General features: G+C 41.0%; 1 protein-coding gene across 1 annotated transcript; it reads left to right on the forward strand.

Annotated features, from left to right (window-relative positions):
* Nucleotides 1–706: 706 nt before the first annotated feature.
* Nucleotides 707–24,298, forward strand: BAIAP2L2 (BAR/IMD domain containing adaptor protein 2 like 2; the record flags this gene model as incomplete). The annotated part of the gene is made up of 14 exons (XM_083365371.1): nt 707–718; nt 1,499–1,574; nt 2,301–2,387; nt 4,665–4,726; nt 6,597–6,668; nt 7,001–7,117; nt 7,937–8,083; nt 9,869–10,009; nt 14,188–14,311; nt 15,005–15,236; nt 16,751–16,804; nt 17,361–17,547; nt 21,961–22,001; nt 24,168–24,298. The coding sequence occupies 14 exons, from the start codon at nt 707–709 to the stop codon at nt 24,241–24,243; spliced, it is 1,428 nt and encodes a 475-aa protein (XP_083221497.1). The 3' UTR covers nt 24,244–24,298.
* Nucleotides 24,299–24,515: the final 217 nt, after the last annotated feature.

The raw sequence follows: 24,515 nt of genomic DNA on the forward strand, positions 1-24,515 counted from the left end.
GGAAAAGTTAAAGAGATGAATGGAATTTATTGGATTCTGTATAGAAAAGTTTGTTAAGGACAGTGCTTTGTTGGAGATGTAATTCTTCCCACAGTAGGAAGGACCTCCTCCTTAAAGTATATGTTTTTACAATGTCTTCGTTTAGTGTTAGGGGAAAGTAGTGGACTATATAAATATCACTGCAACAAAAGCTAAAATTTTCAGAGGATAATCTTTTGGATTATATATTTACTTCTTGGAACTTAATTTTTGGACAAGTAGACAACGAAAATAGATTCTCTGTGCCCTTACTATAGCTAAATGACTGATATTGTAACACTGGAAAAATAAAGTTATGGCCCCTATTTACTTACCTTTAAATAAATTGGAGACTTGATTTCTCTTGCTACGTATGAGTGGATTGCCTATAGATGAAGATAATCTGTGTTTTGTTTGTTTTGGCTTAGAATGTTATGTGAACTCCACTAATTTTGGTTTATTCAAAGAAAGACAACAAACCGTGGCATTGCCCAGTGGGCACATCTAAACAAAGAATGAACCAACTTTCCAGTTCTTTAGGTGGCAGAGGCAGAATTTGGCATTTTGTTTTCATTTTAACACACATCTCACATTCAGGCAGTGAATCCTGTATTAGTATTAGTGAAGGTTTGCTAGGATCAGCTTTTTTGAATCAAGTGATCTGCACTAATTAGCCATAAAGTCTGGCATGATGAAAGATGTAGGTCAATATATTTTGAAGGCCTTTATCTGGGAAAGATTATTCTAGAGCACGGGTGTTAAACTTGCCACATCATGTGACATGTCGTGACGTATCGTGACTTTTCACATTGCCGGAGTTGGGGTGGGTGTGGCCTCTGCATGATGCAGCTGGCCCATGGGCCAGCAGTTTAATACCCCTGTTCTAGAGGAATTCTGAGTAGTTCCAAGAACAACCATTTGTAGCTTCTAACAAAATGGGATTGCTTATGCCAGGGGTAGGCAACCTTGGCTCTTTTATGACTCGTGGACTTCAACTCCCAGAATTCCTGAGCCAGCATGGAAGGGAAGATCACCAAAGTTGGAGAAAGATGGCGTGAAATGGGATCATATTAACTCAATGAACAATCCCCAAGGGAAAAAGGCATCCAAACATCCATTTTACTAGTGGATACATTCTACCAGCCATGGAAGATAGCTAACTAAGCATAGTTAATGACCTTGATTAACTTGGGGGGGGGAGGGAAGAAAGTGTTGTATAGACCCTCATTTTGCTCACTGATAACGGATCCCAACATAGCACCACCTTATGTTGTCTGGCACCAATTTTCTTCCAAATTTAGGCCAGTAACTGTGGTTAAGATATTTTCAGCTTAATGTACTTTTAAGCCTCATGGATGGCCCACTTGATTGAGTATCTATAGAAAACAGTAATACCTGACCTACAGTAGTTTTCTTTAAAGAGACCCAGAAGTTGTATGTAAGATTGTTTTTTATTTTTCTTCATTTGGATGGATAACAGAGCATCCTGGAACAGTTTAATCCAGCTTTGGAGAAGCTGATATATCTGGGTAACAAGTATCTGCAGGCTTTTTATGGTAAGTACACAGCTAGCTATATGTCTACTTGCTTACAGTCTGCCATCCTCTTTCTGACAAGGTAGCGCACACATATCTTGCTGATACTCCAAGATTCTTTGCAAAACTGGCAGTCCTCCTGGGCATAAACCTGATTGCCCATTAAGTTATTTGATGCTATATAATGTCCTCTCTTTTTCACTTGCATGATTTGTTTCATTATTTCTTATGGTTCTTGCTTTTAAAATAAAAATAAGCTACCCATAATCATTTGGAGTTGGACAGCCATAACGCAGCAAACAAGTACTATATCAGTTTGTATTTAGTTGGGTAGAATTTCATATATACATGAGAGAGAAGGTGATCTTTCTCACCATTCATGGATAGAGAAGAATACCTGTGCAAACAAGTCCATCTGTATAATCAGATGCACCACAATCAATACTATGCATACTGTAACATGTATAAGAAATGCACAGCTTTGCATGCTCTGCTTGTGGATAACATGAAACTAATGGAATTTCCAAGCAGTCCTATGCTTTCTTTGCCCAATACAAACTTCAAAAGATTTCCAGAGAGGCAGTTTGGGGGCTGACCTTTGGCAGAGGAAAACCCAAGGAACGCTTTTTTTCTAAATGCTTTAATAATTGAAAAACAATTAAATTTTAAATAAATTTTAAAAAGAGAAAAAGAATTCTCAGCCAAAAATACATTCAGATTTTCTTCTTTTTTAAAAAAATCCTGCAGCATTATCTGAGGCAGCAGATGTATATTTTACAGCAATTCGGAAGCTGGGAGAACAAGCTCTTCAGAGTTCTACTTCACAAATTCTGGGTAAGACATGTGTTTCCATGAGGTGAAATATGATGATGATGATAATAATAATAATAATAATAATAATAATAATAATAATAATAATAATAATAATATATTAGAGAGGGATAAATACCGTATATTATGCTTGCAACAATATTTTTGTGAGTTTATATCTAGATATTGATCCATCCTTTTCACAGTACACTCATGTTTCAAACTGATATATAACCCTATGCAAGGACTATATAGCTGAGCTAGAATGCAGACTTGTATATCCAGATACAATAGGCCAGGGGTCGGCAACCCGAAAAAGGAAAAGAGCCACTGGGAACCGGTTCCATCACACATAAAAAAAAAGTGGGAGCCGCGTGCGTGTGTCCATGCACACGCATGCGCAAAAAACGTTTCTTGCGCATGCGCGGACGTGCGCGGTTGCCTTATTTTTTATGTGTGATGGAACCGGTTCCAGGTTGCGCGACGGCGACGGCCCGTCTGCAAAGCTGCCGAAAGTGGTAGCTTTGCAGACGGGCCGCGGCAGCTTTCGCAACAAGCGGGGCCGCTTCCCATTCCGAGAGGTGCGCGTGCACCTCCCCAAACCTCCCCAAACGTCGGCAGGTCTCCGTACCTCCGCGCGAACGGGCAGCGGCCCCGCTTTTTGCGAAAGCTGCCGCGGCCCATCTTCAAAGCTGCCGCTTTCGGCAGCTTTGCAGACGGGCCGCAGCAGCTTTTGCAACAAGTGGGGCCGCTGCCCATTCGCGCGGAGGTACGGAGACCTGCCGACGTTTGGGGAGGTGCGCGCGCCAAACTTCGGCAGGTCTCCGGACGGCGGTGGCTTGGGAGAGGTGCGCGCGCACTCTCCAAACTGCCGCCATCCCGTTTGCACAGCTGCCGTGTCCGTCAATGTTTGACGAATGCGGCAGGTCTCCGGACGGGATGGCGGCGGTTTGGCGAGTGCGCGCACACTCTCCAAACCGCCGCCATCCCGTTTGCACAGCTGCTGTGAACGCGGCAGGTCTCCCGACGGGACGGCGGCGGCTTGGAGAGGTGCGCATGCACCTCCACCCTTCGGAAAGGTGCGCGCGCACCTCTCGGAACGGGCGGTGCCACTCTCCATTTGGAGAGGTGTGCGCGCACCACTGCCCGTTTGAAGAGGTGCGCGCGCACCGGGCGGCTGGGAGCCGCAGGAGACGGCTCAAAGAGCCACATGCGGCTCCGGAGCCGTGGGTTGCTGACCCATGCAATAGGCTGATCAGTTTATTTCTTATTTTGGACCAGTTCAAAAAAAAATTCTGACAAAATAAATACAATTTAACTCTGGTTCAGATAATGCAGATCAGATCATTAATACTTTTTACAATTATTTTTACAATTATTATTTAATATCTTTATTTTTTGTAACAAAACAATCTTTAATCTTAAAAACAGATAAAATTTTCAAACAGTTAAATGGATAAACCAAAAATACAGAAAAAAGAAAAAACATATTTTTTAATCACTGGTTAATGAATTCACTGTTATAATATTATTATTATTATTTATTTGATTTATATACCGCCCTTCTCCCGAAGGACTCAGGGTGGTGTACAGGGCAATAAAATACCAAAAAATACAATACAAAAATTAAAAACAGATTAAACAATTGTGCCCGAATATAATAAATTAGTTAAAATCAATAATTAAAACCCAAAACCCATCACCCAACAGACCAGGCCAGCTTGTTCAAATAAGTGGGTTTTTAGATCACGTCGGAAGGAGCGAAGGTCGGGAGCCATCCAGAGCTCCACCAGTAGACGATTCCAGAGGTCTGGCACGCCCACAGAGAACGCCCTCCCCCTGGGGGTCACCCGTCGACATTGTCTGACCGGTGGCACCCTGAGGAGGCCCTCTCTGTGGGAGCGCACTGGGTAAAGGGAAGTTGACGCCGGCCGCAGGTGCTCCCTTAGGTACTCCGGACCCATGCCATGTAGGGCTTTATAGGTCATCACCAGCAATATAAATAATGCAAAACATTATTGTAAGCTATCGCACCCATAGTAATACATATTGCTGCATCCTTTGATTATTGGAAAGTACAGTATTGCTTTTTTCAAAACAGACAGATCACAATTTTCTGATGATCATTCCTTGACATCTGGAATAATACCATTTTTCCAATTTCCTCCTTCCACATGCTCAATAAATCACAATTCTTGATGAACAGTAACATTGAATGTATTTGGAGTTGCTACATCTTTTAGAATTCCCAGCCACTGCCAGTAGAAAAATAATTAAATGATTTTTCTTTACCTCCTAAAGGTGAAATTTTGATACAGATGTCTGAAACCCAAATGCATTTGAACCGCAACTTGGAAATAGTTGTAAGTATCTTGGAGAAACTGCTATTAATATGCTACCATTGCTACTTTGTCAGGAGAACTATGACTAAAAATTCTGTCAGTTATAGTTATGACCATTTTAACATAGTTTTCTGTTGTCCTAAATAATTACTGAAAAGAGAATTTATTTTCTTTCAGTTGCTTGCTACTCAGATTTTATTTATAGGAAGGTATGGGGGAGTGGAAATGTGCAGAAGCATACAGTTACATAAGGTATCTCTATTATAGCCTGGTCATATATGTGTGTCTGTATACGGTATTCTCAACCTAGTTCTCTCTAGATATATTGCATTTCAGATCACTTAATCCCCATCTGGCATGACTAATGGCCAAAGGTTGATAATTTACACATACAATTAAAAAAAGAGGAAATAATATCATGTTTGAAAGGTTGAGTCTTATCTTCTTTTTTTATTATTTTATAAGCCAGTCTAGCAGCTTTCATGATGAAGGGTAGAAAATAAATACTTTACATTCCTAACTAAATACAATTATGCTTTTTAATTTGAACAAAGTTTTGAACATGGTTACAGGTATGTAGAGACTCTCAGCCAACAACATGTCGTTGCCTGAATACAATACAGTACACTCATACACATGTTTCCATCTAATATACCTCTAACATCCCTGCAAGTAGTCCTTACTAATTTGTCCATAAATACATTCAAAACCAAGGAAAATGCACACATCCTTATATTACTTACCGCTCAGTGTTGAACTACTGAATGTTCCCTCACTTCAATTTTATTCCAAATCATTTCATCATTGCTATTCTGAATTCCATTCCCTTTGTTGAAGGCTCCTTGTTTAATCCTTTTCACCCATTTCTGTAATATTTTTAAAAATTATTTCCATCAAAACACTCTGCATTTTCTTGGCCTGTTTTCTCAATTTTACAAATACAATTACAAATATTTTTCTCTCCTTTCATTCATTACAAAAACTGTTTGCCAGTTATTTCTTTTATATTGTAAGTTCTGTATGCTTTAGTCATCATTAGGTGAACCCCAAAACAGTGGCCCACCATCATGACATTGGCCAAACAAAGTTTTCACATGTTGCTATTTTGGTAAGATAGAGGTATCACCTGAGTTACCAGTCCCAGTAATACTCATGCTACATGTATTTTTTTCCTTCTAGTTAGGTTTGACATGTTTTGATCACGGCGTACAGTTTTACATTATTCTATGCTAGGTAGTAGAGGTGTGCTTAAGATGCTGGGCTTGTTGACTATAAAGGTTGGCAATTCAAGACCCAAGTATCACATGATGGGGTAAGCTCCTATTCTTGCCCTAGCTCCTGCCCACCTAACAGTTTGAAAGCATGCAAATGTGAGTAGGTAAATAGGTACTGCTTCGGTGGGTAGGTAACAGCACTTTGTGCCCCTTGGCATATAGTCATGCTGACCACATTCATGGAAGTGTCTTCAGATAATGCTAGCTCAGTTGGCTAAGAAAAGGAGATGAGCACTGCACCCTAGAATTGAACATAACTGGACAGGGGAAACCTTTACCTTTGTTTTTTTTTTTTAATGCAAGGTAGTATCTCTAATTTAGACACTTCCTTGCAAGTCAACATACTCTACTGAAACGCACAAGCAACATTGGGTGAATGATTTCTTCATATTTCTCCAAGTGAAGAAAAAACTCTCAAGCAATAGAGTTGTAACAGCAGGACTATTACTGAAAAAGGCCCGTGACAATCCCCCTTTCGCCATACCTTCCCTTGCAATTTAACTGGAAAGTAGGAAATCAGGGAGGCTGCAGGCAATTCAGGAGACAATTGCTCAAAATGCCCAGGTACGCTAGATGAGTAAGACATGATTTCTGACAATGCCTTCTTTTTTGAATAGGCAGAGACCTTCCATGTAGATTTGTTGCAGCACATGGGAAAAAACACGAAGCTGGATGTACAGTTTATTAATGTAAGAGCCAGACTGATCCTTTCCTGTTTCTTCTTAGCTTTCTCTCCTTATTCTCTACTGAACAGCCACTGTAGGTGCTCTGCCCCTTGAATTATTCTTGTCTTTTACAAGTTGCTATTTATAATATACTAATGGCTGGGCTGAGCAAACAATTTATTGTTCATGAACCACACAGCTGTGTACACAATGGCTGGTACTTGATGTTAGATGCCCAGAAAAATCTAGCCAGTCATACCTATAGTCTTTGTAGCTACCACCATATTTGTACTGTTAATTTTTTTTCCTGAGTTCTCAGTAAAGATTTTATTTATTTTAAACATGTTCACTTATAGGATAGCCGCCAACGATATGAGAAGGAATACCGACGTAGAGTAGCCATTATAGATAAATCCATGATGGACCTGCAGAGGATGGAGGGTCATCGAAATAAAAATGTCTGGGAGCTGAAGGTAGGAATCAGGCTGTCTGGTCTAGTGGAAAGTGGAAGAAGACTAGAGGATCCAGCTATGGCAAACTAAGTGCTTAAAAAAAACAGTGGAATAATCCCAGAATATTGGATTACAATGGAGAGACTTTGGTTTAAATCTCCACATCCATAAAGTGCCCTGGATTGATGGATCCTTATAGGAAACTTTAGTGATTTTTTTAAAGCTAAATTTGCTTCCTGAGGGTTCTTTTCTTCAAAATAAAAAAATAAAAAGAAAGGATCTTGTTAGTTGCCTTGAGTTATTTTGAGAAACAGTAGGATGCCAGTGTAAATACATGTCTAAATCTGTCTCCAATTTCCCACAAAGATGGGTCATACATAATTCCTACCAGGGGATCCACAGGAGAGCTTAAAAAAAATCAAGATGGCAACTACAAGCGTATGATCACTTTTGTAGGTAGGTTATTCATAGTCACCATCTTGACTTTGGACACCCTCACCATGGATGTCGCTATGCCCTACTCCTAAGTCTATTCCCTATGAAGCAAACATCAGGCAATATAATGGACTGTGAGAATAACCTTGGGAGACAAGAGGAAGAACTGTGGCCTAGATAGTGATCTGATAAATAAAATCTGAGTCTAAAGGAGGTATCAGGTGGAAAAAGTATCTCAGAAGGGAATGGACCTTGCATTGCAATGATTCAGTGACTGCTATAAAGGCCCAGTCAACTATAAAAACTCAACGACACCTGGGATCTTGAAATGACATTCCCTATCGGAGAACCTGGTTGACAGGGATTTCTTTTCTCCCCACCCTTTCTCTCTTTCCTTAACTCCAGGAGAACATGATTCATTTGCGTAATGAGTTGCAAGTTTTCGTCAGTGAAAGCCAACAGGCTGCTGAGCTGGAGGAGAAACGCCGCTATCGATTCCTGGCTGAGAAGCACCAGTTACTGTCCAATACTCTTCTCCAGTTCTACACCAAAGTGAGGAGTAGGAGAGGCAAATGTAACATGGGGGAAGAGATGGAGACAAATGTGTGCATTGTCATAGCTTGGTTTTATGTCAGATACTTTTATTTAAATATAAATATAAATATTTTGATTTTAAAAGGTCCTGAATATGGTAATTTCTGGTGGGAAGAGAGAAGGAGGAAGGATCTTAATATATGCTGTTTACTTTTCTCTATGAGAAGCGTTCTCCACAAGTTAAAATACAAGCATGGAATGTTTGTACCATGAATGAAGACATGACGACATCTTAACAGGACAGAACCCTAAGCTCATATATTTAAATGATGCTGACCTTCTAGTTCTCTTTGAAATGGGTCAAGGAATGGTGAAATAGCTTAAGATTTAAAAAGTGAAAGAGAACCCAGTGGCCAAATAGTGCAGACTTTTTTTAAATTCTAAAAAAAGGTTCCAGCCCCTTTTTGTGATGGCAAATGCTTGTCCTTTGCTAGAATTGTTGTTTCAACCTATGTGACTTCAAAAGTTTTGAATCCTGGTAAATGAATTGAAAGGAAAAGAAGAAAAAAACATTGTTTGTGCAAAATAAAAAGATGCCTACAAATCACAAGGTTAACATTATTGATTGTCTGATATTGTTTATTTTTACATTTGTGAGTATTTATATCTGCCATTCTGCCCCTGGGCACTCAAGACTGGAGCACTTTGAAGGGGGTCTGCAGGCAGATCAAAAAACCAAGAGGGCCATAATAACCATGTGATTAACCTCAACCTTTTAACCTCACCCTACTCCTTTCTGGAGAACTTCTGCTCAGTTTAACGGAACAAGAGTGCATTTCAAATACCGTATATACTTGAGTATAAGCCGAATTTTTCAGCCCACTTTTTGGGCTGAAAAATTCCACTTCGGCTTATACTCCAGTCAACAAAAAAAACTTACCGAGGACTTGTGCGCGGCCGAGGCTTTGGTGGTTCCGGGATCACGCGCACCTCTCCCAAGCCACCGCCGTCCGCAGACCTGACGAAGTTTGGGGAGGTGCGCGCGCAAACCTCCCCAAACGTCGGCAGGTCTCCAGACCTCCGCGCCCTGCCTGCCTGCTTCTTTCCGCAGCGGAAAGAAGCAGCCTGCCTGCTTCTTTCCGCTGCGGAACGAAGCAGCCTGCCTGCTTCTTTCCGCAGCGGAACGAAGCAGCCTGCCTGCTTCTTTCCGCAGCGGAACGAAGCAGCCTGCCTGCTTCTTTCCGCAGCGGAAAGAAGCAGGCAGGCAGGGCGCGGAGGTCCGGAGACCTGCTGACGTTTGGGGAGGTTTGGGGATGTGCGCGCGCACCTCCCCAAACCTCCCCAAACTTCGGCAGGTCTCTGGACGGCGACGGCTTGGGAGAGGTGCGCGCGATCCTGGAAGCACCGAAGCCTCGGCCGCGCGCAAGTCCTCGGTAAGCTCCGGGCGGTCACTTGCTTCGCGTCTCCTGAGGGAAGGGGGCGCGACTGGAGCGGGCGTGTTTCCGGTGGCGGAGGCTTGCAGAACGGCGGATCGGCTTATACTCGAGTCAACAACTTTTCCCAGGTTTTGGGGGTGAAATTGGGGGTCTCGGCTTATACTCGAGTCGGCTTATACTCAAGTATATACGGTATGTGCTTTTGGTACAGCATATTTTTGAATATTTTAAATCTTCTACAGCTTTTTACAGTAATATTCCGGTTGAGATATCTTTTTATTAGCCCTACTAAAACTGTGCAACTGATGACTCCTTTCTCTTGCCTTTCTTCAGATGAACTAATGTTTTAATTAATTTGCTTCTGAAGGCTCGGACCCTCATCCTGAACAAGGCACCACTGTGGAAAGAGGAACTGGAGGCCTCTCACAATCCTGTGCAGAATGTGCTCAACTCCCCACCCAGCCAGACACCCCCCTCTGGCCGTCTCACTCCTACTCACCTTGAAAATGTAAGATAAAGTGGAGTAACAGAGCTCTCTGGGAAGGGAAGGTGCTTCAAATGAATGACTTTTAGGATACAATTAGCAAGGAGTGGAGACCATAGTCTCCAATATCACATCAATATGGACAATCCCCAATACTTGAATTTTTGTACAGCTACTTTCACACCAATTCTCTTCACCTCCTGCAGTTCAGAGGTACCTGGACCTGTTTTTATCCATGTGCAGAACGTCTGCAGCTCATAGAGAGCACCTTCATCCAATTCATTGTTGTTGTTGTTGTTGTTAGCTGTGAAGTCGTGTCCGACCCATCGCGACCCTATGGAGAACGTTCCTCCAGGCCTTCCTGTCCTCTACCATCTTCTGGAGTCCATTTAAGCTCACGCCTACTGCTTGAGTGACTCCATCCAGCCACCTCATTCTCTGTCATCCCCTTCTTCTATTGCCCTCAATCTTTCCCAGCATTAGGCTCTTCTCCAGTGAGTCCTTCCTTCTCATTAGGTGGCCAAAGTATTTGAGTTTTAGCTTCAGGATCTGGCCTTCTAAAGAGCAGTCGGGGTTGATCTCCTCTAGGACTGACTGCTTTGATAGCCTTGCAGTCCAAGGGACTCGCAGGAGTCTTCTCCAGCACCATAGTTCAAAGGCGCTCAGCCTTTTTTATGGTCCAACTTTCACTGCCATACATTGCAACTGGGAAGACCATAGCCTTGACTTTGCACACTTTTGTTGACAGGGTGATGTCTCTGCTTTTTAGTGTGCTGTCTAGATTTGCCATGACTTTCCTCCCCAGGAGCAAGCGTCTTTTAATTTCTTGGCTACAGCCCCCATCTGCAGTGATCTTGGAGCCCAGGAAAATAAAATATGTCACTACCTCCATTTCTTCCCCATCTATTTGCCAGGAATTGAGAGGGCTGGATGCCATGATCTTGGTTTAATTAATGTTAAGTTTCAACCCAACCTTTGCACTCTCCTTCTTCACCCGCAACAAGAGGCTCTTTAGTTCTTATTCACTTTCTGCCATTAGAGTGGTATCATCTGCATATCTTAGGTTGTTGATATTTCTTCTGGCAATCTTAATTCCAACTTTTGATTCATCTAGCCCTGCCTTTATCATGATGTGCTCTGCACATAAGTTAAATAGGCAGGGCGACAGTATACAGCCTTGCCGGACTCCTTTTCCAATTTTGAACCAATCAGTGGTTCCGTGTCCAGTTCTCACTGTTGCTTCTTGGCCCACATATAGGTTTCTCAAGAGACAAATAAGATGGTCTGGTACGCCCATCTCTTTAAGAACTTGCCACAGTTTGTTATGATCCACACAATCAAAGGCTTTAGCATAGTCAATGAAGCAGAAGTAGATGTTTCTCTGGAACTCTCTAGCTTTCTCCATGATCCAGTGTATGTTGGCAATTTGATCTCTAGTTCCTCTGCCTCTTCAAAATCCTGCCTGTACTTCTGGTAGTTCTCGATCCACATACTGCTGGAGTCTAGCTTGTAGGATTTTAAGCATAACTTTACTAGCATGAGAAATGAGTGCAATGTTGTGATAGTTTGAACATTCTTTGGCACTTCCTTTCTTTGGAATTGGAATGTAAACTGATCTTTTCCAATCCTGTGGCCAGTGTTGAGTTTTCCAAATTTGCTGGCAAATTGAGTGTAGCACTTTTACTGCATCATCTTTTAAGATTTTGAATAGCTCAGCTGGAATACTGTCACCTCCACTAGCTTTGTTGTTGCTCAGCTTTTCTAAGGCCCACTTCACTTCACATTCTAGGATGTCTGGCTCGAGATCAGTGATCACCTCATTGTGATTATCAGGGACATTAAGCTCATTCTTGTATAGTTCTTCTATCCAATTCATACACCAGCTCAATTTAGCCACTAGAAGACAGAGCAATTATTGGAGAATCAGTCAACCAGTCTCCATTCTTTCTATTTCAAATGCTATGCTTGTCACAGTTCTCCCCACCTTCTGTGAAATGATAACTAACAAAAAGACAATCCAAAGCTTAAGGAAAGGCAAAAAGAGCTTCAAGGATTCATCTGTCTTGCAATCTATGAATTTATCCTCTTGCATCTGTGTTTATGTATTTTGTGAGTGCAGTTGGGCAGATTGCTTTTGGAAAATATATCATTGACTTTGCTTGTCAGAAAGTCACAAAAGATGATCACATGACCCCAAGTACACTGCAACTGTCATAAATATGAATCAGTTGCCAAGTGTCTGAATTTTGATTGCATGACCACGGGGATGCTGCAATGGTTGTGTGAAAAACGGTAACTTATTTTTTTCAGTGCTGTTGTAACTTTTGAACAGTCACTAAATGAATTTTTGTAAGTCGAGAATGACCTGTATTTCAAGGCTTATTCTGGGCTTGGCTGGGACCGAGAGAAACATAAATTGTGAAGTGGAGGAGATGGCGAACCCAATCAGAAATCAGGGACCTTTGGATACTGAAAACGTGCACGTTCACATGTGATGGAAGTGCTGAGGAATCAGAATCTTTGAAGATTTAACGAATCTTGTAGCAATTTTGTGTCTAGAGACATGCATTGGTCGGAGACTTAAAAAGTGGTCTATAACCCTCAAAATCCTCAGGATATTACAGTCTGTGCAATTTTATTAGCATATCTTAAAAAGAGGAAGAACCTATGAAACCTAATGATTATTGGACTAATAAAAATGCTTAGAATGTTTCACATACAGAAAATAGATGGTTTGGAGAAAACATGATGTGAAATTATGGTTAGTGTATATATTAGTGTGCTTCTTTCCTCATGAAAATATAAGTCGCTTGACAGTTGATTCAAGGGGAGCAGGAGGTCAGGTGTCAAGGGAGCTGAGGTTCCCAAAGGGGAGCTTTGGATAAGTCTCTTAATCCAGCAAGGAGGCAGCCATCTTTAAAACTTGCTTTATGCTCCCCTGAAGTGTCTACATCTAGTTGTATGCAGATTCTTCTGTTATGTCACTGCTTTTCTCAGCCTCAACCAAAAGCGGTTAAGAATAATGCTGTAGGAGTGCATGGTAACTCCCCAGCATCTGAAAAATTGAACTCTACTAACCCTAAATTATTTTTGTAGAGTATTAGATACAAAGCAAATGAGGGATAGTGTTGAGAAATGAGGCTTTTCTTGCTTTTCAGTATTGTTTTCACCCACACAAATTGTTGCATAGGAATTCAATTGACAATGAGACAGAAATATAAGAGTTAATTAGGCAAGAGTTATATGTGTATTGCTCTGTGATCACATACACTTTTTAATGTTCATTTATATTTCTTTTATTGGGAGATAGTAGGTTGAGAGAGATATAATGCACACATACAAATGCTGTTGATGCTCCTGAGCTTCTTAGTTCTTTCCCAAATACGTATTTAAAAATTTAGTTTTTAGACATACAAATGAATGACAGTACCTTTTTGCACATGTAACTGTGTTAATTATTAAATCATAAGTTTATATTTTATAAGCTGATTTTACTTAGATAATATTTAGACAACCAAGTAGCAACTGTTTCTGTAGCAATAAAAGGGTGAGCAAAATCATTTTGTAGTTTGTTACTTGGTGATATTGTACTAGATTTAGCCATATCCTAGTAGAGTTAGGAGTTTCCTGTCCTGAAAGAAATAATAATCTTTACATCCTGTTTTCTCATTGATCTGTTTTCTAAACCTTGTTTACTATATATGACTGTTCATCCTAATTTTCTATCTTGGTATTTGTCTAAGTTGTAAAATTGTTAAAAAAGAATAGGGAATTTATTTTTCCAGCACTAATGGAGAAGCAGGGCTTTTTTTCTCATAGAACGCTCAGAACGGACTTCCGGCACCTTTTTTGAATGGAACCTTGTAGGGTAGGCAAGGTGGGTTGTATGACATGTGTGAGTTCCGGCACCTTTTTCTTTTACAAAAAAAGCACTGTGGAGAAGTATATGCATAATTCAGTTTAAATTATATATTAATTATATTAGTTAACAATCATTTAATTTTAAATTATAATTTAAATATCTTTAAAATAATTGAAGAACATAAAGGAAATGGTGGGCCTAAACCTCCTAGTCGAGATCAACAGAAGATATGGCAATTTTGTGTGTAAGAATATCTCAGTCACTGTAATTGGAACTTGCTTTCTTGAATACTTTTCTGGAAGGATTCACTCTCTCTGTTCTTCTTTTGCTATAACTCCAGAGGCTTCCAAGCAATTTTGGTCCACTCGTGGCAGGACAGCGCTTCTCCCAGGAGACTCTACAGATGGTGCCATCCTTTCCTCCAGAAACAAAAAGGAAAACAATGCCAAGAACTCCCTCACTTGGTAAAACTGTAAAGGGATAATGTAGGGATTAAGGGATTAATCTCTGCTAAGACACACATGCCTGTTGTGAGTGAAATAATGGACATTTGTATTTATTCTAGTCAGTCTGTCAGTATTTAAATTACCTTACAGCATTATTGGGAGGATGAAATAAAGCAATTTGGGATTACATAAAAATGAATATAATTAAAGCAATTATGAGAAATGAATTGTACTTATTTACTTATCAAATTTATATACAGTAGCTGCCCATCTCACCAGAGGACTCTGGACTGCACACAATAATCAAATAAAGCAACAGTATAAAATCAATCATAAAAACAATTGTTATAAAATTATGGACAATCATTATCATTTAAAAAAAGAAAATAGACTATAAAAACCACAAAGAGAGTAAGTATAGCAACCACATATCACCCACAATAGTTAGCCACCTCTAAATGTCTTTGGTTCTCTGGGATCTCCAAGTCTGTTGACATAACCAAGTCTTGAGAATGTCCTGGACATTAACAGAGATGGAATTCATTTAACTTCTGGGGCAGAAAGTACGGAAGTCAGACACCAAACAGTTTTGCCTCAGGTGGCATCTTATGAACCAATCATTATGGAATTTGGGTCTCTTTTGAAGCAGTAGTGGGATTTTGCAGCAGCAGAATAAGTTCATGAAGAGTTTTGGTCTCTTGAATGTCACAGGCTCCACTTCTCCTGGTCTTTCTCGCTCCAACTCCTTCGGAGAACCAGCAGCAACAAGGGCAGAGGCTGATAGTAAAGAGGGGAACCATCTGCTCAAAGTGCAAGCAACTGTGCCTCATGTCACAGGTTCAAACCAGACTCTTTTGCCATTTGGCACTGGAGACGTGATTACTGTCCTCCTACCAGAAGCTCAGAATGGCTGGCTATATGGCAAGTTGGAAGGCACATCAATGTAAGTCTGATCAGATTTATTTTTGTCAGATGGGGTTGGGCGGCAGATGGTGGGCCTGGTAAAGTTTGATGCAGCTTCCAGATCTCCTCACAAGGTAGCCACTATGCAGTAATTGGTAATGGGACAGAAGTCTGAAATTATTAAATATAATTACATTTTATTTAATTTTATTTGTTGCTTAATGAAAAGAAGGATTAGTGTTTCAATATCTAAGGGGCTGCGGCAATGGATGGAAATTAATCAAGGAGAGAACCAACCTAGAACTAAGGAGAAATTTCTTAACAGAACAATTAATCAGTGGAGCAACTTGCCTCCAGAAGTTCTGAATGCTCCAACACTGGAAGTTTTTAAGAAGAGATTAGACAACCATCTGAAATGGTATAGGATTTCCTGATTGAGCAGGGGGTTGGACTAGGAGACCTCCAAGGTCCCTTCCAACTCTGTTATTCTGTTACTCTGCTTTATTAAAACAATTAGTGTTTTTGTATGTAAAACAATGGTGACTCAAATTATATTTCTGAAAATTCTGGAACTTTATAGCATTAAAATTTTTCAAAAGGTTTGCTCAAAATTGTCCCTCTTGCCCTAAAAGCCTAGGTCAAAATTTTGCTTTAAAAATCATATAGATATACTATACCAGGGCTTTTCAACCAGTGGTACGGGTACCACCTGTGGTACATTGGCACCTGGCAGGTGGTACGCGACCATCCTAGAGAAGTAGCGGGGGAGAGGAATGAGCTGAACTGGTGGCACCACCGCACAAGCCTGAGCAACAGACGACTGGAGCTGCAGGGCTGTCATGGCTCAGCGGAAGTGCCAGGATCAGCGCCAGGCTCCAACTGGAGCCTGGCACTGATCCTGGCATTTCTGCTGAGCCCAGAAGAAGTGCCAATCAGCTGGAATGTTGCAGCATCTCCAGGGTCTTGTGATTTACATCCAGATGCTTAGCAACTGATTCATATTTATGATGGTCACAGTGTCCCAGGGTCATGTGAAGTGACCAAAACCTGCTGCAAACATCCAGCAGAGGGGAGGAATAAAAACCAAACGCCCCCCACCCCACCCCCACTGCCAATCCTCAACCGAAATGCTCACAACAATGGAAACCTCAGACAGGAGGAAGAGTGCCACCGGGGAGGCAGGCAGGTGTCTTGCTCGCTCGGTTGTGGCTTGGGGGGCACTTCTTTCAGTGCCATTGTAACTTTGAACAGTCACTAAGCGAATTGTCCTTCATCACTTTTTTCCTTTTTTTTTTGGTCATCATGTTTTTGACACCTTGCTAGGCGACTGGTGGTACTTGGATGTTGCCATATCCTGAAAGTGGTACAATGGGTGAAAAGGTCGAAAAGCCATGTACTATACTATCATATAGATTTGCTATTTCAGCATTGTATAAGACATAAAAAAAGAATATACATTTTATTCTTGTAATTCAATTTTAATGTAAATTTATGTCCAAATTTTCTCCTGGTTCCACATCAAAAGTGACTCCTGCCTTGTGCCTTTGATTTCAGGAGTGGCTGGTTTCCTGAAGCTTTTGTAAAGTCTTTCGAGGCATCAGCCCCCAGGTACAGTACTCCCAACCTGGATTGTGTATGTGGTGAAGTTTAGGAGATACGTTAGATTAAGAAAACTTGGCTAATGAGCTTGAATGAATAGCTGTCTTATCTCTTCTCATGCATTGCTATACCACTTCAATCTGAAGTGTCCGCTCCATTGAGTTGACACAAAATGGAATTTGTAACCAAGCCCATTTCAGATGCCAGCCTGTGAAAACTCAAACTGACATTCATTCCAGAGTGAGACAAGACAGTAAGCTTCAAATCTTGGCTAAAGTGTACTGTGGGAAAGGGGGTAAACTGGGAAAGGTTTGACCAACATGGAGTATTATAGAATCATAGCCTAATACTGGGAGTGTTCAGGTTCAAATCTCCCCTCAGTCCTAAAACTATTTCCAATTGCAGATTACTGCATATTCTACATTTTTTGTGATGATACAATAAGGGAATGGGGAAGAGAAATAGGTATATTGCAGTTAAGTGGCAGGATGTTTGGAGGCTAGGGCCAAATAAAATGGTATGCTTACTCATTTCCTTGTCAACTTATTTCTCCTTTCTTGCTTAGAGATTTCCCCCTGAGGAGCAGCCGTAGTGTGGACAATCTTCTAGGTCAGTCTACTGCTTCAGTGCCAGATGAGTATTGGAAAAAATCCAGTAGGCCTCAATCTCCAGTATCTTCTCCGTCTTCGGTGAGAGCAGGCACTCTTCCAAACAGCATATCTAATGCTGCAACTCCCAGTGTGGGCTCCAAGGTAAAGTTGTACATTAAATGAGTAGCATTTGAAGATCTTTTCAGGACTCCAGATTTATTCATAGATCTGTAAATTTGGATGGATGATGGTTTGCAGCAAACATCCTCAACCTGGCCTTCCAAAAGGGTTAAACTGCATCCTGATTGGAAACTCTGGTAGTTTGGCCCTCAACACCAGGTTGGAGAAGCTTATTCCATAGAGATCTTTCTTACATTGTTTGGTACAGTGGAAGAGTTGGGTTGTGGTCAGATCATATGATTTCCTATGATTACTTAAAATGTGCTAGAACCAATCCAGTGGCGGCTGCTTTGTAAATAAGGACAATCGTATGGTCACCCACATTTTTTAAAAAATTGGAGCACAAAATTATGGAAAATAAACTCAATCTGGGCAACATTTTTGAACTGTCCTAAGTCAGAGTAGGTGTTTCTGGCAACCACTGTGTTGTAAAAAATAGCCTCCTATTGTTTACTTCTCCCTGCAGAAGCAAACAGCTCTGCAGCTGGCTTGATGATGATTATGAGGCTGAGTAGGGCAAACCTTTGAGCAAGAGAAGGTCTTGCTGGAGAAAAAATAGCTTATGATGAGAAATGTTTTTACTGGCCCTTCCTTGTGCTCTCCTACAGGAAGAAGCCAGTGGGTAAGGTAGACCTAACCATTCCTCATCAGCCCATATGAGCTTATTAGAGATGTTAGATGTTACTTATTAGAGACTAGAGATGCACGAGTAGAAATTAGGTCATGTATCAAAGGATGTAGTTGCACATTTAGTAGAGTTTGGTGTACAAAAATAATTACTCATCTACTGTATGTGGCATACCTGTCTGCCCTGGAGTGAAAGTGGGGCAGTAACGTAAGTATCCAGTTCAGGATAAAGTACTTCCAGAGTTTGAGGGCCCAGCAAGTGATGCCTGATCATATCCCCAAAGTTGTAAAGTGGTGTTACAACATATACTCACTTGCATACCTGCAGTTAAACTGAAAACCAGGCTTGGGAGGGTTAGATTATGAACCCCACCAATTGAGGCAAAGAGAGTGACTGCCTTAAAATAATATTTTAATATTGGACCCAATGCATAAAATACCCATTGCACTGAAGACAATAAACATGGGCATTTATTGAAAACACAATATTTGCAGGGAGAACACCCCCACAAAACGGTCCCACAAGAAGTAGCAGGCATGCAAGAGATGGGAAGGCAGAGTTTATTAGTTACTCTTGCTGTGGTCTAAAATGAAAATTGCTTCCTTAAAGCTGCTGTTTCCACGAAGGGACAAATTTATTTATTTTTTATTTATTTTAATTCCATTTATATCCCACCCTTCTCCGAAGACTCAGGGCGGCTTACAAGCTTAGCAGTAGCCTTCATTCTATGTATATGCCTGCTTATTAGGGCTTTCACACACACCACAAGTGGCATTATTACAAAGTCAGCTTAATTGCCCCCAACAATCTGGGTCCTCATTTTACCTACCTCGGAAGGATGGAAGGCTGAGTCAACCTTGAGCCTGGTGGGACTCGAACCTGCACTAATTGCAGGCAGCTGGTGTTACTTAAGGAGGCATTAGCCCACTGCTCCACCAAGGCTCTAAATCTTGCATGTTAGTTGTGTTCCCAAAATCACACCTAGTTTGACCCCAAATGGTTAAGGAATTTCCCTTTTCATACCCTGTGAACTCTGTCTGTCATAGTCTCACCGTAGCCTCCCACAACTTCTCCAATTCCTCTTGATATATTAATTTACAGCCCCTACAATGAGGAAGTTTTCAGTCTTCTTTGGAGCTGTTGTTCTCCTTCCTTTTTTGTGTAGAAGCATAATAACCTAATCCTTCCTTGCAATTCATCCATATCAGTTTTGGTCCTCTGCTCTTCTGCCCCACCAGGAGAGTCTCAGTCACTTCTCTTTCCCTTCTTAGGGTCCCTTCAGTTCTCTCCTCTTCTCCATGACATCCCAGCCTGATTTCTGGTGGCTCCGGGACAGCAGCTCTTTCTGCTAACAGTAGGACCCTTGAGTGGTGAACATGGACTGGGATGGTGGTGATGGGAATGGGCCAGCTGGGAAGATGTCTCTTCCTAGGCTTTCTTTCTGGGTTGGGCACTTTGGAGTACCTCTTCCAAAGGGGTTTGATTTATAAAACAATGCAAGTTTTATGGTGGTCCCCGCCTCCAGAAATGAAAAACAGTGTTGTTTTTTTACTGTTTGCTGTGGATTGAGAATTAGGCTGTGTTCACACGAATGGTTTAAAAAATGTGCTTCAATGTTCTTTAACTCTGACATGAAGAAAGCAACATTTGAATTATCTATTCTACACTCCATTATTGCTGGAAGCCACAGAGAGTAGAAAGCTTGTTGGTTTCTCAACTTTGGCAGCTTGAAGATGTAGGGACTTCAACTCCTAGCATGCTGGCTGGAGAATTCTGGGAGTTGGAGTCCATACATCTTCAAGTTGCTAAGGTTGAGAAACACTGGGATATTGATAGGAAACATCCTCAAAGCTTTTCCTTCTAAAAAACAGTTTATGACTGATCCCACTGATGGCTACTGTGTAAATGGGCAACTCCACTCCACCTAGGATGTGATCATAAAATACATCCTGGGTTCCTCAAAGTTTGGGTACCTGTTATGTATTGGGCTCATTAGTAATACCATGTGGGTTGCTGGAGCAGCTAACGGCTCTCCAGCAACCCAGACTACAAGTCTCCAGTACTGCTATTGGCTATCCCTAGGCGGCAATGGTTGCTTCAAACCTATTGGCTGCTGCTTAGGGGCTAGACTATATATTGCGGCTAGTTACAGCCATTTTCTCAGTTCAGATTCTGCAACCATGAGTTTTTCTGAACTCACTTGCCTCGTCTTCATTCCTGCGCCAAAGAACCCGCTACACAACAGTACCCACTTTTTGTTTACATTGCCCACATTGAGCGCTTTTCTCCAGGACTTGCAAGTGCTTCTGTAGGTATTTTTTCTTGGGATCACAAGAAAGGCCACACCTCACCCATCATGGGCTCTGTCATCCTTCACACCTGCTGTTTAGAATTCAGCACTGATCTATGGATCTGAAGTGATGCATTTAGACTCATATGCAGTTTGACCCCATGGATATGCTCATCTGCTCATTAAAAGAATTCTGTGGTTACTTCAGATAACTTCATCTGACTTGTATGATGGGAGGGAACACATCAAACTTTTCCCTTTCCATCTTAGCATATGTGAACGCTCCATAGACAAGCGCTTCTCTCTTAAAAATGAAAAGGTCATCTTTCCTGTTCAGACATCACAGCGAACACATTTTAAAACTTTGCAAGTTCTGAAAAGAGGATTTATGTTTCTTTATCCAGCTTTTTAGTCAAGGAATATCTATTAAAAGACACGCCAGCAGCAGAGCTGGAAAACACTGCAGCTGTAAGACCTTGAAAATCAGTTGCCCAAGAAGGAGCAATCTGATTAAAACCACCCATTCTTCTGGAATGGGCCGCTTTCAATGTATTTAAATAAAAATAGGTTTTATAGGTCCATAACATACTTAAGCACAAAAAGTATTACACTACACACATTATGTATATTGTATAAAATTGAAAGAAGCCCCAAATCTTCAGTGCACACATTGGAAAAGCCATTACCAAAGTATCCAGTGCTGTTCATGTGAACACATCCTTGGGTGCAGTGAGTTTTTCTGAAGTGTGTATATGCATCTCAACAAAGCGAAACAAGAAGGAAGTTGCTCACATAACCAAATCTCTCCACATGGCAAGCTGGTATTTATGGCTCACCCGTGTTGTATGTGAAACCATCCTTAATTTAATCTGTCATTTTAAACATACCAAGCCCAGGTGAAGGTTGCACCCCATCCAGAAATTCCTGCTTTACTGTCCACATGTCTTTCAAAGAGAAAGGGTCCTTTATGCCTTTGTATTCCCCTTGTAAGAACAGCTGGGGTTTTTCTTTGATTTGCCAGATGTACACAAAACAAGAAAAGGGACCGGGCAGGTGTGTCCAAGTAATTCTTTTTATTTCCTTCTTCCATATGATGGTTGTGGAAGTGGCCTTAGAAAATGAAAGAGCAGTTTCCTCCTTCCTTTAAAAAATGCTCTACATCTTTCCAAAGATGAGGAAGGTCACCTTTCTACTCGAGAAAGGTCCTGTGGTCCTAAAGCTGGCCTTTAGGTGGATTGGAGATGTGGGCTGTTCATGTGCCAGACAGCTGGGAATGAAGATGGCTTGAGCAAAGTGTGTGATTAAATCAGTCCAGGGACACAGAGTCACATTGCGGATCCTTTGAGCCAGAAATAGACTGGCCTCCTAGGAAAGCAGTTCTGGAGTCATATGCGTGTATGCATTTGCTTTTTTTTCTCTTCTGAATATTTATAAGGGGATTTCCTCCCAGCTTTACCATACTTTTGATTTATTGCAGAAGCCAGCAAGATGGGATCATCCTCCAGAGCTCTTCCCCAGGTACATTTTCCTCTAAATTTGAGCGTGAATCAATGCTGTCCATTTTTTCTTGAGTCATTTATTAAGACTCAAGAAATAAAAGCCACCTTCCTAAATGCACTTTTTATATCTGATGATGGTTAAAAATTCTGCCTTCATACTATTTGCAAATGCAATTACTTTGAAGTAAACCAGGATTTAGATCATTCTAAATGATTATTTATTTAGTTAAAGTCGGTTTAATATCTTGGCTTGTTTCAAAAGGGGAGGAATGGAGAGATTGAGTACATATGCAGAAGACTTATTCAGGTCAGCCAAATTGCACTAATGTCTATTTAATGAAAAACCTTAGCTTCATTTTGCAAACTAATTTTATGTTAGTTTTTAAGAACTATTTCAGAGCTTGATTGGTGCAAGTCATTTTGCTATTTGCAAGTGAAGCAAAAGATTGGGCTATGATCCAAGGCAGCCAAGAGGCAAAAAATAAAATTAAAAATTAAAAATTCCACATGTCTTTCTCCCTTCATCTAGCAACAACATTTTATTAAGAATAAATGAAAAATCTCACAAACATACTGTCTTTTAAGTAAAGGTCGCCTGCTCTGGAGTGCTAAAACCTGGATGGCAATTAGAATGAAGCCAACATTTTTCTGTAATTCTCTGCTGCCACCTCGTGGCTGTCTAGTCTTTGGTAGCTGGAAGCACCTATATCTTGCTGCCTGAAATAGCTGCTAACGAGAGAGCTGGCTCTGTCCCAGCCTTATAATACTATCGGCACGTCACAATTCGTACAACATCCAAACCCTTCATGGATCCCCTCTCCCTACATCCTCCTGTTCATCCTGATCTACTGAAGATTGTCTCCAAGTTCCTTCTAAAATGAAAGCGCCCTGCAACAGAACAATTAGCCTCATACTTCATTTAGGGATCACCCTCCTCTTAAACATAAGTGTCCTAGTCCCACTTTCAGTCTTTGTGGATTGTATTAAGTGTTAAGTTGTGGGCTCTTGGGTGCAGGAATGATGACACGAGGCTGAGTACAGGATAACTCATACTTTATTCTTGCTGGAACTGTACTGAAACTTGGGCTGCAACCAGCCACAATATATAGTCTAGCCCCTAGGTGGCAGCCAATGGGTTGGAACCTACTCTTGCTGCCTGGGGCTAGCCAATTGCAGGACAGGAGACAGCCAGTCTGGGTTGCTGGAGAGCCGTTGTGAGTTTTTTTAAAAAAAATCAGCCTGCTCAGACTTAGCCTGTTGCATATTTTTATCTTCTGTCCTATTAAGGCTATGGTTTTGCTGGTGATTTTAATAATTCTTGGCATAACTATTTATTATATTTTTTTACTCTCTTAGAAGCTGCTGGGTGAAGGGTACTGTACGATGGCTATAGGATTGCATTGTAAAAGATTGATATGTCATGTTTTGCACTCCATTGAAAGAATAGGCCAGATCATATGTACCATTGTTTTGTATCTGTATATGCTATAATTTTATGTTGTGGGTTTTCTTTTAAAAAACAAACAAACAACCAGAACCACTTTCACCTGTTTTCTAAACAATTGTATGGCTTGCGTCTTGCTTGGTAAGAGCATCGGTTGTTGTTAGATCATTCTCTAGTCTAAGAACTTTGGGGTGTTGAAAAGAGACATGGTTGACATGATAGCAATGTTGCAATATTTGAGAGGCTGCCACAAAAAAAGAGGTCAATCTATTCTCCAAAGCACCTGAAGGCAGGACAAGAAGTAACAGATGGGAGCGTAATAGAGAACCAATCTAGAAATAAGGAGAAATTTCCTATCAGTGAGAACAATTAATCAGTGGAATGGTTTGCCTTCAGAAGTCGTGGGTGCTCCATCACTGGAGGTTGTTAACACAACAACATTTGTCTGAAATAGTATAAGGTCCTGCTTGAGCAAGGGGTTGGACTAGAAGATCTCCAGGGTCCCTTTCAACTCTGTTATTTTATTCTAAATATGCACCAGGAAAACCTTGAGCACTTATGAGCATTTCACAGCCAGCTGGTTTATAAAAGCTACAGCGGTCTCCACGAGGACTGGGTAACTGATACATTTCTTACACTTTAGTGCAGCATTTTTCAAACTTGACAACCTGAAGGTGTGACATTATCTTCTGTTTTAAGATGGCCCCAGTGATTGAATTTATTTCCTTTTTATCCTTTTAGAGGTACCAACCCATTTGCCACCGTCAAGCTGCGTCCGACTGTGACCAATGATCGATCAGGACCAATCATCCGATGAAGATAACTTCATCACAAGACTTATGCAACCATAAAATTATTTGTTTTTACTGTTATTCTTTCTTCTAAAAGATTTCACTTTGTTTTCCAAGTTTTTTTGCTTTTTTGCAGACATTTCATTACCCTAATTAGGTAACATCATCAGTGCTGGTAGGAAGTGCTGTTTTGCTGTCTGTTTATATTCTTTTATCTTGCCTGTCTCCTCTCACAAGAGAAAGCCAACACTCCATAACTCTCCACTACAGTGTCTTCAAACAATGAGGGATGTGACTA

This window comes from Vipera ursinii, assembly GCF_947247035.1.
Source record: "Vipera ursinii genome assembly, chromosome: 6".
Classification (NCBI taxonomy): Eukaryota; Metazoa; Chordata; class Lepidosauria; order Squamata; family Viperidae; genus Vipera; species Vipera ursinii.